General features: G+C 51.7%; 1 protein-coding gene across 1 annotated transcript in view; it reads left to right on the forward strand.

Moving 5' to 3' along the window:
• LOC104508770 (CUB and sushi domain-containing protein 2-like) overlaps nt 1-14,415 on the forward strand; it is a gene marked incomplete at both ends in the record, with an annotated part of 109,587 nt that overhangs the window by 95,065 nt on the left and 107 nt on the right. Inside the window, 9 exon segments of the mRNA XM_010150497.1 lie at nt 1,181-1,384; nt 1,919-2,043; nt 6,248-6,344; nt 7,315-7,419; nt 11,002-11,120; nt 11,208-11,277; nt 13,311-13,427; nt 14,317-14,412; nt 14,415. The exon segment at nt 14,415 is cut by the window's right edge and continues 107 nt beyond it. Of these exon segments, the coding sequence (XP_010148799.1) occupies nt 1,181-1,384; nt 1,919-2,043; nt 6,248-6,344; nt 7,315-7,419; nt 11,002-11,120; nt 11,208-11,277; nt 13,311-13,427; nt 14,317-14,412; nt 14,415 (934 nt within the window).

Consider the following 14,415-nt stretch of genomic DNA (forward strand, 5'->3'; position numbering starts at 1 on the left):
CAAATCCACCCCTCTGCAACTTAGAGAGGAGGGTGTTGTGGGGGGCCGTGTCAGAGGCCTTACAGAACTCAGATAGATGACATCCGTCACTCGTCCCTTGTCCGCTGCTGCAGTCGCTCCATCATAGAAGGCCACTGGGTTGGTCAGGAAGGACTTGCCCTTGGTGAAGCCACGCTGGAATCCCCTCCCTGTTCTCCGTGTGCCTTAGCGTAGCTTCTGGGCGGATCTGCTCCATGCTTTTCCCAGAGGCAGAGGTGAGGCTGGCAGGTCAGTTCTTCCCAGGGTTCTCCTTTCCACCCTTTTTAAAAGTGGGTGCAGTGTTTCCCTTTTCCCAGTCACCAGGGGCTTCTCCTGACTACCCCGACTTTTCAGACGTGCAGAGTGGCTGACATTCATCTCCCTGGATCAAATCACAGTCAAATAATATGGCTAATGTGCTCATCATCTTTGCGTTTTCCCCCCCTCCCAGCAGCTCGGGCGTGAAACACTAATAAACTGTAAAGCAACTCGGAGAAAAATAGAAATTGATTTCTTCCTCAGCAATAGATGTTTCTTTGACCCGTTTTTCCCTTCACTTACCTGTCAGACTGTCGGTTTCCCTTTGCCTGTTTTTTCCAGCATTGAACAGGAATGCAGGCAACAGTTGGCGATGCAGCATCACAACTTAAATTCCCCTTTCCTTTCTCTTGGCCTTCTCATTATGAAATGGTTTAAAATTGCAGTCCTTTGTAGTAACGAGGCCAAATGAGCTGAGAAATCTGAAGGGTTTTCTGCTGAGGCTTTGGTGTTTTATGGCAAGGCAACTTTTGGGGAAGTCAGAGCCGAATGCCTTGCTTTCCCAGTTTAGAAATGACCTTTCTAATGCGGCGATAAGTTTTCTGAAGGCAAACAGCCTCATCTCAGAAAGCAGGCATGGGTCTGTAGTGTCCCAGCTGCTTTTATGTCAAGTAACACCTGAATTGACTGAAGTTTGAGTGAAATGTTATTTCTTTTTGGTGATGTTTGGATTCATCCTCTCTTTGGGGTTTAGGTACAATCAGATTCCCGTGTTGTTTTTAACAGATCTTTAACGTGGCACTTAGTATTTCCGGAGTGCTTGCCCTAACCCTTCTTTGTTCTCTCCCCCCTTTGCTTTGCAATTGCACGCTCGCCTGCTGGTTTCTCCCACCCACAACACAAGCGGTCCCCCGGACCAGTGCCACCCAGTGCAGCTCGGTGCCCGAGCCCCGCTACGGCCGGCGGCTGGGCAGCGATTTCGCGGTGGGAGCGGTGGTGAGGTTCGAGTGCAGCGCTGGCTACGCGCTCCAGGGCTCCCGTAGCATCGAGTGCCTCACCATGCCCGGGGCGCTGGCGCAGTGGAACGTCTCGGTACCCACCTGCGTGGGTAAGTATCGCTGGGGGAAGAAGAGACCAAACAGTTCCACGGTTTGTGCTAGGAAAAATAAATTACGTCCTTCGGGGTGGTTAAAAAACCCCAGCCAACAGCAGAAAAAACCCACAAAATAACAACAAAACAAACCCCACTGTTTTGTATCTCTGACGTGCAAAAGCCAGGCCTGCTGTGGACACGGGCAGCTAGCCCCAAATGCCAGGGAAGGGACCCTTTGATCCTGTACTCAGCTGTGGGATTTGGGACAGCATCTGGGACAAGTTAGATCTGTCAGAAAGCTGCTTTCACCTTCTTTGGAGAAGCAGTTCCTAAAGAACCTTGTGGGCTGAGGTACCCGGTGTTCCCCACTCCTGAGGTTTGTGTTAGATATGAGAGATTTACTGAAAAGAGGATTATTCATACAAATCTTATCCTTAAATCATGAGCCAATTCTGTTTGCTTTTTAAACCGTGGACAGATGTTTTAAAGAGAATGCTTTAGTATAAACCCAAATCCTTCCATGTTCAAGCATTAGTTTGCTTATTTCAGTGCCATGTGGTGGAAATTTGACTGAGCGCAAAGGTACCATCCTGTCCCCTGGCTTCCCGGAGCCGTACCTGAATAGCCTCAACTGCGTGTGGAAGATAACAGTCCCCGAAGGAGCAGGAATACAGGTAGGGTGTTTGCAGCGTGGTCTGGAGAGGAGAACGTGCAGTATCTGGTGTAGTTGGTTCACTGGGACAGGTTGCCCAGAGAAACTGTGGATGCCCCATCCCTGGGAGTGGCCAAGGCCAGGCTGGATGAGGCTTGGAGCAACCTGGTCTGGTGGAAGGTGTCCCTGCCTGTGGCAAGGGGGGGCACTGGGTGGGCTTTAAGGTCCCTTCGAACCCAAACCATTCTATGATTCTAGTTAGAGGCCACATGTTAGAGAGTTGCTGCTCCTCAGAGGAAAGAGACGACTTGAATGTGTAATTATCTGGAATCAGACATTCATTTACACGGTGACAGCCAAAACTGGGTGATATTTCAATGGATTTTTGCCTCCTGGAGGCATTCTCCCTGGAAAATCAACTGGAGCCATGTGGCTGTTCTGGTGGAACAAAATAATTGTGGTATTTTGGGCATATATCTTTATACTGCTTAATTATGCAGTGTTGAAAGCAGCGTAAGCTACACCAAGGAAGAGGTGCTTGCTCGGAGCGCCTGCGTGGATTTGTTATGCCAGCAGAGTTGCAGCGGTATGATTATACAATTACAGCTTTGCTGTTCATTGTCTCCAGGTAAATGAGCTCTCTCTTCAGGTCTTTTTGTGGTCCTTATCATTCCTCTGCAGAAATAGTCCTGCAAACTCGAGGATGTTGAGAATTAAGCCCAACATCAGAGACCCAACCTGAGATAAAGTGCCCATTCAGCACACACGCACCTTGTCCTCGCAGCAGGCATCTCGCCGTGCGTCGCACTGACATCCGTTGACACGCAGGAGATGGATTCTTTAACAGGTTCATTCATTCCACAGGCCTCGTTATCAGAGGGTTTCTTTCTTCTTCACACCACTTTGTCTGCGAGGGTGTTGTTCATTAAGTGCTTTTATTTCTCTATCATGTATTTGGCTAATAGACTTGTAGGTGGGTTCCTCCCTCCCCGCAGCACTCGGCTGTTGGCACACAGCGGTTGTGTTTCTCTCAACACTTTTATTGAAACATCAGCTCTGCCGTGCTGGATTGCAGTTCTGCTCTTCCCGAGGGAATTCTTACCTGGTGCCACCATAACTCAGACCGAAACCTGAACCTGGGTCTGGGATGGCAGAGCTGGTGGGAGCAGCTTCACAGCACAAGCCTGCAGTAAGATTTTTGAGTCCTCTGCCAGGCTTTCACTGTGTCCAGTCCAACAGGTTCTGCTCCCTCTTTGGTTTTGAAGCCATTTAAAACAGTGTTTTTGAAAGCTTCAGAGCTCACCACCAATTCCTTCCTGTTCATCTGAAATTTTAGCCCTTCTCGGAACCCCCAGAAGTGGCAGGAGGATCCATTTAGCTCAGCCAAACGTCTGAACAAGTTGCTGGGGACTCCTGGGATCGGGAGGCGACAGTTCAGTTAATTTTTGAAGCGATGTAAATAGGTGTCGGTGCTCTGCACTGCCGTGTTCTGAATGCAAACCCTCGCTGCCACCTCGCAGCCCGCGGAGCTGGCTTCGCACGTCTGCCTTGCTTAGAGGAACGCTGCGGCGGGCTGTGGAAAGCGTGTCTTTATTCATAAGGACTTGTTTCTCACCTCTTCGGTTGTGCAGATGCAGCTTTCGCTTGTAAAGCTGGAAAACGTAATGCCAAAGGGTTTTCAAGGCTTTTGGGTTTGGGTTTTTCTCCCCTTCCTGGTGCATGTGATCTCTTGCAAGGGAAATAGATATTTTGGGGTCTTAACACCGAATGCACGTGAACAAAAACGTGTGTTCCAGCTGAGCTTGAACACTGCCTTAAGCTCGGTTTCTAAGTCTAAAGAGGGAAGTTTTGGTGAAGGGCAGGAGCACGGTCCTTCAGCGTAACCCTTCTCGTCCTTCCCACACTGGGGTCTCCGCTTCCAGTTGTGCCGGGCTGCGCAGGGGACGTGAGACTTGCCGCCCCTTGCTCTGCCCTTGACATCAAACCAGCTTGGGACGCTGGAGCCTCCACTGGAAGCCATCCATGAGGGAACCGCTGGCGAAAGGCCCCCAGGAAGGAAAGCAGCCCCGGGGAAGCCCTGCGCAGGAGCTGTCGGCTGGGGGGCAGCCCAGAGGCAGGGTGATGGTCACGGAGCTGGCGCCTCCTGCCCCGCTCGCCATGGCTCCACTTCCCCGGTCACCCGCTTACGTGTGCGGGGTGTTCTCAGTTATTAGATACTAATTTAAGCATCGGTTTACCCTCATTTTGTACAACAATTAAAGGTTAAACAACTGTAAATCAGAGGAGGAGGTGAAATGAAAGCTTTCTCGGTGGCGGCGAGTCGCTAGCAGGGTTTTTATGTAATCAGGGTACGAGCTAGCACTTCTGCCATGAATTATTCATCCCCGTAGCAAACCTTCCTGAGTGAATTAATTTAGATACGTGGCAGTAAGTAGATGCAAATCCCTTGTGAATCCACATGTCAGACCAGAATTAGGACCTTAAAAATGTTTATTCCGTTAAGTTGGGGGGGGAATAAATAATTTAGAAAACGTAAGAGCAGACAAAATGCCCATTTCTCCATCCCTGTTCTCTTTCAGTGCTGTAAGGCACGGCAGGGGTGTAATTAGGAGGCTGAGAGGTATCGAGGGGGTCGGTGTGATCGGTCTGGGCTCTGCGGGGTCACTGTGTTTTCTGCCAGATGAACTTCACTTGGTTGTTGGAAAGACAGAAAACTTTGGGGGAACTTTATAGCCTGCTCTATTATTCCGAATAAATCACGGAGGAAAAGGGTTAAAATGGCAGAAATAATGGGGTTTGATTTCTTTATTACTTCTTTTAAATGTGTGTGTGTTATTTCATGTTTAGCAGGGCAAAGGCAAGCGAGGTGTTTGGAGTGGCTGAGTAAACGCAGAGCGAGAGCAGGGAGGGGGGTCACGGGGGTACCGGAGGGCAGGGTGAGTGTGCGTGGGCAGGCACGTGCGTGTGTGTGCAGTCAGGGTTTGCAGGGCGTGGAAGTCTCTTCACAGCGCTCGGGGCTGTGCACGTGTCCCGGTGCTTCGGGGGGTGATGCCGTGGAATTCAGCGGGATGACTGCAGGTCAGGAGCATCGGGTGTCGTAGGAAGACTTTGTCCAAAGAGCCCTCAAAAAAATTGAGGCTCTGCCATAAGTAGATTTGTGTAGGCTGGGAGTAACGGGAAACCTGCCTGCCCAAACTACCCAGATTGGGGCATTCTCCCCCAAACCCGTTGGGAGTGGTGCCGAGCGACCCCGTTTTCTGCCGCGTGCCAAGAAGTGAAGCCTCTTTGTTTGGGACCATGTTGTACAAGTCATTTACACTCCTGATTTGTCTTTAAGGGTCCTTTTTTAGGTGGTTGGCCTGGCAGTTTCATTTGAGGTACCCACTGTTTGAAAATTTCATCCAGTTTACAGATTAAAGCTGGTTTTTCCCGAGTACTGTTTGCTTTCTCTCAGCATTGCTGCCTGATTCTCTCAGGCTGTTCACCAAGCTTGATCTATAGCACCACTTACTTTTCTTAATGGGACACAGAGTACTTTGAACTCCCAATATTTAGGAGTAAAGGCAGAATCCGTTTTAATAGTCATCAAAGAAAACGAATCCGTGTGATTACATGGAAGTCTTTGCTCAAGTGTAAGGGCAGAGTGTAAATGCAGGTTTACCAGATCTCATGGTGTTACTCGTTTGAGGATTGCACTGACATTCTGGTGAATGGGGTTAAGCCCCCAAACCTTACGGGGCATGGCAGAGAAAGGTGGGCAGTATGAAAAATGCAGTTTGACTGAAAGCTGAGAAATAAGGACAGCTGCAGAAGCTTCACTGGGAAAACAAAAATCCTGTGGTTTAGTGCAGGTTTCTCTGTTTTTCTTTTGGTTCTTGGGTCGCTAGTGGTTGCTTTCCCTTGAAGGTGTTGCAGAAATCTTCAGGGCTTTCTCACAACAGGCCCGGAAGGCTCAGATTCTCGGCTGCTGTGAAGTTACGGGCGCTCTCCCTTTGTGGAGCAGAAGGCAGCGCTCGTGGTATGGAAGTTTGGAGCGTGGAGTTCGCCAAAAGTTGCCCTATAACCCGAGTGGCGGTAGTCAGGGGCCTCCAGACTTGGCCAGTTGGTGCAGACAAACAGCAGTGCTGGCTGAAAGCCCCAGGGAGCCTTCCCGATGTTGTTCCTGCCCCTTCCATTCACCCTGCTTTGGTTGATCAGGGGTTGTACTGTTACTTCTTTCTCTGCAGATCCAGGTGATCAGTTTTGTTACTGAGCAGAACTGGGATTCCTTGGAAGTGTTCGACGGAGGAGATAACACAGCCACCATGCTGGGAAGTTTCTCTGGTACGTGTTGGTGTTCGGCGAAGCCCACCAGCGCGTGCTTTGTTCCCCGTTGCGTCGGCTGGCCTGCAGCACCTACCCAAACCTGAGCATATGCTTAAGTGCTTAAAAACCATGGAATATACTTAAGTGTGTGCTTAAAGGGAATCATATGTGTTGTTGAATTGGGAATTTGACTACTGTCTCCCTGCAGAAAACATTAAGAGGGAGCCTTGAACACAAAACCAGTGGGTTAGGTTTGGGGTTTTTGCAGAAATCCAGGAGCACTTCCACAGCCTGGAAGTGGGAGCTCCTGCGGTGCTGCGGGGTTGGGTGGGCTTAGCTCAGACCACCACACTTGGCAGGTTGACCTAACCTGCCTGATTTGCACCAAAATGGACGAAGGACTACAAACCAGCCCTTCTTCTGCTCAGCGGTGGGGACTGCGGCTTTTAGGAGAGCCAGGAGTAGTGAGCAGCCCAAGAGCTTTTAAATAGGGCTTCTTGCAGACCGATGGCCCCGTTTCTTGTGTATTTAATGACCAGATGTGTTGAAAGTGCTCAGGTTGGTAAGGAGAAGGGTCGTGCATACAGAGCAGCAGGCTCTGGGACTCCCAGAGGTGCGTTTCGGGTGGAACTGCCTTCACCTGCTGTTGCAGCAGCTTCCAGGGAAGGAGACAGGAGAAGGAATCCAGACCTGCGCTCCACCCACGCCGTTTCTCATCACCGCTTCCCTTCTCCGTGATTTCAGTGGGTCTGGTCTGCAAGTGGTAAAACTTCACATGATGAAATTCATCAGTAGACTCTGAAAAGGCCATTGTGGAGAGGCCTTGGGTATTTCTCAATTGGCCTCATTAGAACCTGATCAAAACCAACAGAGCTTGTTAAGTTAAAGGACTCTCTGTTCTCAGCCTCTTCTGCAGCTAGTCTCCGAGGACACGGAGGAGGAAAAAAGAATCCTCTTCACTATCTTTGTGCACCTCTTGTTTTCCCAGGAACTACAGTGCCTGCGCTGCTGAACAGCACTTCAAACCAGCTCTATCTGCATTTCTATTCGGATATCAGCGTCTCCGCTGCTGGCTTTCACCTGGAATACAAAAGTAAGAGCAATTCAGCCTTGATCTCACAGTTCCTCTGAGCTGTGGGGGAATGGTGACAGCGCCTTGTAGAAGTGGAAGCTGCCAGGTGGGGAAGGGGCGGTGAGCTTTAAAGCCCATACGGATGTGGTTCCCTGCTCTCGAGTTGCAGAGAGGGAGTGAGCCTTAAACGGAGAAAAGATGTGGGAGAGGAGATGTGGGGTCAGGGGGTGACCCTCATCTTGCTGCTGATGCACTTTATAGCACACATTTGGTTTCTGTGCTGTAGCACAGGAGGAGTTCTGGAGGCCAAAGGATTAAAAATTCATGGAGGGCTGGCCTGTGCAACACAGGGCTGCACTCGGGAAGTGCCTAAAATGATGCCTGGCAGAGGTTGGGAGGGACTGCCTGCTCTTTGCTGTCTTTCCTTGGGATTCGGTGTTGGTTGTTGCTGGAAACAGCATGCAGGGCTAGACAGACCTTCATAGGATAATTCTGGTTGGAAGGGACCTCCGAGGTCACCTCATCAAACCCTCTGCTGAAAGCAGGGTCAGATACGAGGTAAAACTAGATTACCTGCTTTACACATCTTTATGCAGCCTGTGCTTGCAAAACTCCAAGAATGGAGACTGCACAAGCACTCCGTGCAGCCTGGCATCACGGGATGGGTGCTGGGCCTTCCTCTGCTGAACTCCCTCCACGTCATCATGGTTTTCTTATGCAAAACTGGGTACGGTATTTCATGTGCTGTCGAGTGGGTGCTGAGTAGAGGAGGGCAAGTGCCGCCGTCCGTCTGCTGGCCGAGCTCCTCTCCGAACAGCCCAGGACACCGTCCGCTGCCTTCGGTGCCGGGGCACGCAGGTGGCTCCTGTCACCGTGCCTGCTGGCGTGGTTTCTGTCTCTGCTTTGCACTTAGAGGAGCAGTGTCCTGACACCAGACAGCATCGTTTCCCTCGTGGTTGATAGGAATGCATGGCCACCCTCCTTTCGCAGTCTCCATCCTGGGGAGGCACGCTGGCATGTGCTAAATGGGAAGCTTTGAGATCACATCCCAAAGCGAACAGTGCCCAGGGAATGGGCTCCTTTCTCCCCTCGGTTGTGTTGGGCCGTTCAGCGGGTTCATCCCTTACAGGTTATGGCAGCAGCCCAGCAGAACGGCAGCCCTTCGCTTCCAGCAGGGCTCACCCATGGCTGCATTCAGTTCCTGGGCGTACAGACCCTCGAACGTCATTTTGTGGTATTTAAAGACAGAAATCCACAGTGGCAGGGGGACAGACCTGACCGAAACTGGAAGACGCAGCAGGGAAGAGAGTCCCTTGGGAAAGGGCTGTCAGGTTTGGATCAGAAGGCCCAAAATTCATTCTCCCCACGCCCGTGTTATGATTCATGCTGTTGGAGCAGATGTCCACTGAGGGAAGGTGTGCTACAGCCAAGCTGCAGTGGGTCACAGGGGTGGTGGCTGTTGTCTGGCCGATGGTACTGTACCGAGTGTGAGTTCAGTCGGCCCGGCAGCAGCACAGGCAGCGTGCAGGCAAGCACGCTCTCGGCTCTGTTCAGCACATATGAATTGAACATTTAGCGAGCAGAGAGGAAAGCAAGCAGGTTTGTGCGTTGGCAGTGTGGTAAAACATGGGTGGGACTGGGCCAGGGGCTGGTCTGGTCCCAGTGCAGCTGCCGGGGGACTGGCTCGTGCGTGGTGATGGTCGGGCCCTGTTCCTGCGTTGGTGGCAGCGATGGTGAGCTCTCTGCACGCAGTCTTCCCCGGGGCGATGCAAACATAATTGTTTCTTGCTCGACACCTTGTCTGACGATCGGTTCCGATGGCAGAACTTGTGTTTGTCTCTAAAGCCAACCAATGCTCGGCTTATTTTTTTTCCAGAGCAGCAAATAGATTGGAAAGTGCACTTCATTTTGTAAACCATCCACGGAAATGGCATGGCTGTTTGGCTGCAGAGGCTGCGCTTTTAGAGGACCAGCTAGCACTGAGCTTCCTGGGTTTTACTAGGTTTGCAGGTTGAAACTGTGTGTATTAATGGATCCAGCAAGATTACGGCAACCAGGAAGATTGGGCAGAGAGAGTGTGCCCCAGATTGCACCCTGGGAGCTGGAGAAATGGATGTTGTTAGAGAAATTCTCTTGCTGCAAGTCTGTTTCTTTTCCATCTCTGTTTCAATCAATAAGTTCTCAGAGGATCCCACTACCCCATCGAAACAATCATGTTCAGGTTTTTCTCGAGGCTTGGGATTATCAGGCTTGTTTGGTTTCTTTGCTGAGGAAATTAATAGGTGTTGATTTGCAGGGCAGCTGGAAATAATGTATTTTTTGCCTTGGTTGTACAATTGGAATTTCACGGCTCCGAGCCCCAGGTTTTGTCTTCGTTCAGTTAGAGGTTGCTGCAAGGAGGTTTGGAGGGGTGAGCGAAAACACCGGAGTGTGTTTCCTCCCCTTCTTTTCCCCGTTGCTGGGTTCCTCAAGCCCTTCTCTCTCCCCGCTCAAGAGCCAAAGCAGAGCAAGAACAACGTGGGACCGAGTGAAACTCGGCGCCCACTGATCTGAACGGGCAGTTAAAGCCGTTCTCTCGTCTCTCTGAAGGTCAGGCAGTACAGCCGGGTGTGGGGGGGGCACTGCATCTTTTCTCGCTGGGGAGCGTGACTTGGGTTTGGGGAGGAGAGTCGGCATCTCCTCTCGTTTCTCATCTGCTTTCGGCTCAGCCCGCAGACCGTCGGGTTTCAGCAGAGCGTTAGCCCTTGCGGTGATGCAGAAGGTTATCTTTCGGTGGCAGCTGCCAGCGCTGAGAGCGAGGGAGGTGCTGGCAGGCAGCTGAGCCGCAGAGGGTGCGAGGCGACTGCAGGCGCCGGTCTCCGCTTTATCTCCGGTCGGGGCTGCAGGAGGCAGAGCGGGTGGCGGAAAGCACGTCCCCCGACACGCGACTTCGGGGGGTGTTAATTGGGTTTGCAGCAGGATAAATCCCAGTTGTAAATGTAGCTCAGATGGAAACGGGATTGAAGGAAATTTTCGCAGGCTGTTCCGCAGGCACCGCCCGCACTTCCTGCTGCTTATGCCTCGTGGTAAATTCAGTCTGTAATTGAAAACACGAAGAACAGGGTCGGAGAGTGAAACCGTGCTGTTTCTGCCTGGAAGGAGACAGATTACGTACAGCACGTGCCACGTGCCCTTGACCCAGCCAGCGAGGGACACGGAGTGTTCCCTCTTGCATCCTCTCCGGTCAGTCCGACGCTCCCTGGCCGGTACAGGATCGTGCGGCGTAACAGGAGTAGGGACCTCGGATGGGTCTGCGGCTGCAGCTCTTCCATCAAGCCACTGGGGTTCAGTCAGAAGTGTTTTTGTCCACAAATCAGAGAGATCTGTGATCCCTTTGTACGTTAAAAAAAGCGTGTCTAAGCAAAGAGGAGGCACTAGATGTGAATACCGCTGGATCCTGGGCATACCCTGGAACATGGGAGAACCCAGAGGCCACGGGGCCTTCCCAGCAGTGCCCACGGTGGAGGTTGTTACTAAGCAGGGGGCTGGGATAAAAGTGAAGGGGTGTGTTTCCATTTCCCATCCCCGCTCCCTGGAGCGCTGACCTTGCTCTTGTCTTCGCAGCCGTCGGTCTGTCCAGCTGCCCAGAGCCCCCCGTTCCTGGGAACGGCCTGAAGATCGGCGAGCGCTACTTAGTGAACGACGTCGTCTCTTTCCAATGTGAACCGGGCTACGCGCTTCAGGTACCGAATGTTTTCCAGCAGAAGGGATGGGAACAGACTCCTGGGAGAGACCTCCCAAACCCTGAGTCTTGTTTTCCTCTCCTCCAGGGCCACTCGCACATCTCCTGCATGCCAGGCACCGTCCGCCGCTGGAATTACCCACCGCCGCTTTGCATTGGTAGGACTCCCGGTTCTTTTGTGCCTAGCAGATACTTACAGTGCTCTTCTAAAAAATGCAGGTTAAAGGTCGGAGTTAGAGAAACGCAGGAGAGAGAACTGGAGCCTGTTTACACCCCAGGATCTCCGAACGGCGCCACCGCGTGCCTTGCTGTCCCCGTTTTGTCTCCAGCAGGTCCTGTGTGACCAGCAACAGCCAGGTCCCTCGTCAGGGCCCGTGACACGCGCTGAGGAGCAGGGCTGGGACTGCTGGGTGGGTCGGGCCTTCGGGGACAAGGTTGGGGCAGTTGATTCCCACGTTGGAAGAAGTAAGCCCTGGGAGAAGAGGCATAGAGGGGAAGGGAACTTGCTGGAGTTTTTGGATTATTTTCAATATTTTGCTTTTAGCAAATCTAGATGTTTAATATTCATGTTGCACATTTTACAGCTTTGAGAGGGACGTTTATGCATTTAATAGCTTTAGTTAATAGTTATTTCAGGCTCCTGCTGCTCTAGCTTACATCAGTTTGCTTTAAAGTAATTATAAGAGCTAACAGTTCTTTTATCTGATGATCTTCAGGCCAGGAATAAATACAGAGACATTTACAGCAGAATGACTGAGCTAAAGGGCTCGTACCCATGGGAGTTGCCCTGAAAGAAATCAGAAGCCCTTCAGCTCAGCGTTAGAGCTGGGGGATCCCAGCGTGGAGGAGGATCCCAATATTACCCTCTAGCTGGTGACTAGCTGAGCATCCACGAGTCTCAAGTTCTCTTCCTTTACCCACCAGGATTTTGCCTGGTTGGGCTGTGCCTGCTGGGCACTGTCCCAGTGTAAACACTAGTGCGGTTTAATTCAGACTGCGGGGTTTTGGCCAGTCGTGACCAAGTGCAGGGGCACAAATGCCCATCCACCCGTCTCTGCGTATCCCTTATCTTGCATCACACAACTGGAAAAGCCCATCCAGGTTCAGAGAAGCGTACACACAGCTGCAGCCAAGTGCAGATCGTCGTGAGCGACCATCGTGTTGTGGGGGTGCGGCAGCACCCATGCCGACAGTCCTGAGGCTCGTTGGCCCGTGTTAATCACGCACCAATGTGTCCAAACCCTGTCCGGAGCACCGCTGGCTGCCAGCCCCGCAGGAACCCTGCCTTTGGTTGCTCCCCTTCTCGGAGAACAGCTTGCTTTCCCCACAAAGCGCGCTGGTTTTCCTTTGGTCTACTTCCTCCAGATGCTTGGCTTCTAAATAATTTAGAAGAAGTTCTATTAAAGAGCCGTTAAGAGGAAAAGGAAAAAGAAATATTCTGGGAGAAACCTTGTTAGTAGCAAGTACACACGTGATGAGGTATCGGCCACAGGGCGTCTGTGCCTTCGCTGTCCGAACGCGTTAGGAGTACTCCCGGGCGTATTGGGCTGGATGGCATTACTGTAACGGGGTAGAGGTCATCCCGATAAGCATGAGAAGATGCTATCTGAGTTTAAATCTCGTGTGATGCCTTTTGTAAATGCGTTTTGTGCTGTCATCTCCAAATCGCTTCTTGGTAGGGAATTTGCTTCCGTCAGTGTGCAAACACTGTTCTGTATTTGTCAGTAATTGCCTGGAGATTGGCACGGGTCGTAGTGAAGGGAGACCAGTTAACCAGAAAAAGCAGCAGTGCTAACTGGAGTCAGAATAGAATCAGCCTGTTTCATCACAGTAATTCTTTTAGGTGGTTCAGGATTCAAAGCAGTGCAGTGTGCATGATGTGCAGGGGTGCCATGGCAGTGGGCAGAACAGAGCGTCCCTCTCTCCTCTTGCAGCTCAGGTCTCTCTCTCCCACTGTGATTGCCAAAACTGGATGTCTGGGTCCTGGCTTCTGTTTCCAGAGGGCAGGAGAAAGGCACATGTAAGAGCATGTGGCCATGAAGTGCCTGGCAAACTTTGTGTTGTTCCCATGGCAGGCTTTCCTTTTTCTCCTCTCAGATTTCACTTTATTCCCTGCACAGCTGCCTGGTCACAGCCATCACCCCGAGAGACACGAAGGTGATCCTGACCGTTAACACTGTTCATTTCACAGCCCAGTGTGGAGGAACGGCAGAAGAGATGGAAGGAGTGCTCCTGAGCCCAGGGTTCCCGGGAAACTACCCAAGCAACCTGGACTGCACGTGGAGGATACTGCTGCCCGTGGGGTTTGGTGAGTCGTTGGGTTTGGGGTTGATGCTGTCGCAGACCGTAGGAAGGTACCGACCCGGTCGGTCAGTGCTGGGGCGTTGCAGGCCAAGATGAGTTACAGAAACTCTGTTGTTTGACCTCCTGGTCGCACTTTCCCTTAAAGATGCATTTCCACAGTGCTGTTTCATGATCAGTATTGTTTCAGAAGGTGGTTACAGGTCACCGTGGAGTGTAACAGGCTGATACAGATTTGTGGGCACACCTCTGAATCTGCTGGAACATCCTCCCTCAGCATGCTTCAGTGCCTCCCCATCCTGAACTGCTCACGTTTCTAATAACCTTAAACCATCACCAGGTGCTTCATCCATTTATAAATGTGACAAGTGGCCAAAGTTTGTGCTTCAGCCCGAGTTCATGCCGGCATCAGCACATTCAAAATCGGATCTCCCCGGCCCTTAGTAAGAGCAAAATTTGGACACCTCCAGCTCAGCTCTTCTCCAGGCCAGGCCCCATCAGGGCCTGATTGCTGGGAGGTGAAAGCAGTGCACACCTGGAAAAAGTGCTGCGTCTCTGAGTTTCCTGAATTAACTCTCCTGCTCCTGGTGTAGCTGCTGGGGAAGAGGAACACCGGGCTCGGCATGGGCTGCCATCTGAGCTGGCTGCGCTTGCTTTGGCCAGGGGTCAGCCACGTAGCTCTCCTGATTTCGGTAGTGTCAGGCAGAGGGAGAGGCTTGCACAGGAACTCCAGCAGCTTGAAACTGTGGGTGTTAATAGCCTGAGCTTGTCTGAAACTAGCAGGACCCACACGACAAACATCTTCCTGCGGTGCTGGGCATCACGGGGTGAGTGGTGCTGATGTGCTCAGGCTTGGGTGCAGCTTCAGAGGCAGACTGTTCGTTCCTCCTCTCTAGGTGCTCACATCCAATTCCTAAATTTCTCCACTGAGCCAAACCACGACTTTGTTGAAATCCGCAACGGGCCGTATGACACCAGTAACGTCATCGGGCGGT

The sequence above is a fragment of the Eurypyga helias genome, unplaced genomic scaffold, assembly GCF_000690775.1.
Source record: "Eurypyga helias isolate BGI_N326 unplaced genomic scaffold, ASM69077v1 scaffold644, whole genome shotgun sequence".
Taxonomy (NCBI): domain Eukaryota; kingdom Metazoa; phylum Chordata; class Aves; order Eurypygiformes; family Eurypygidae; genus Eurypyga; species Eurypyga helias.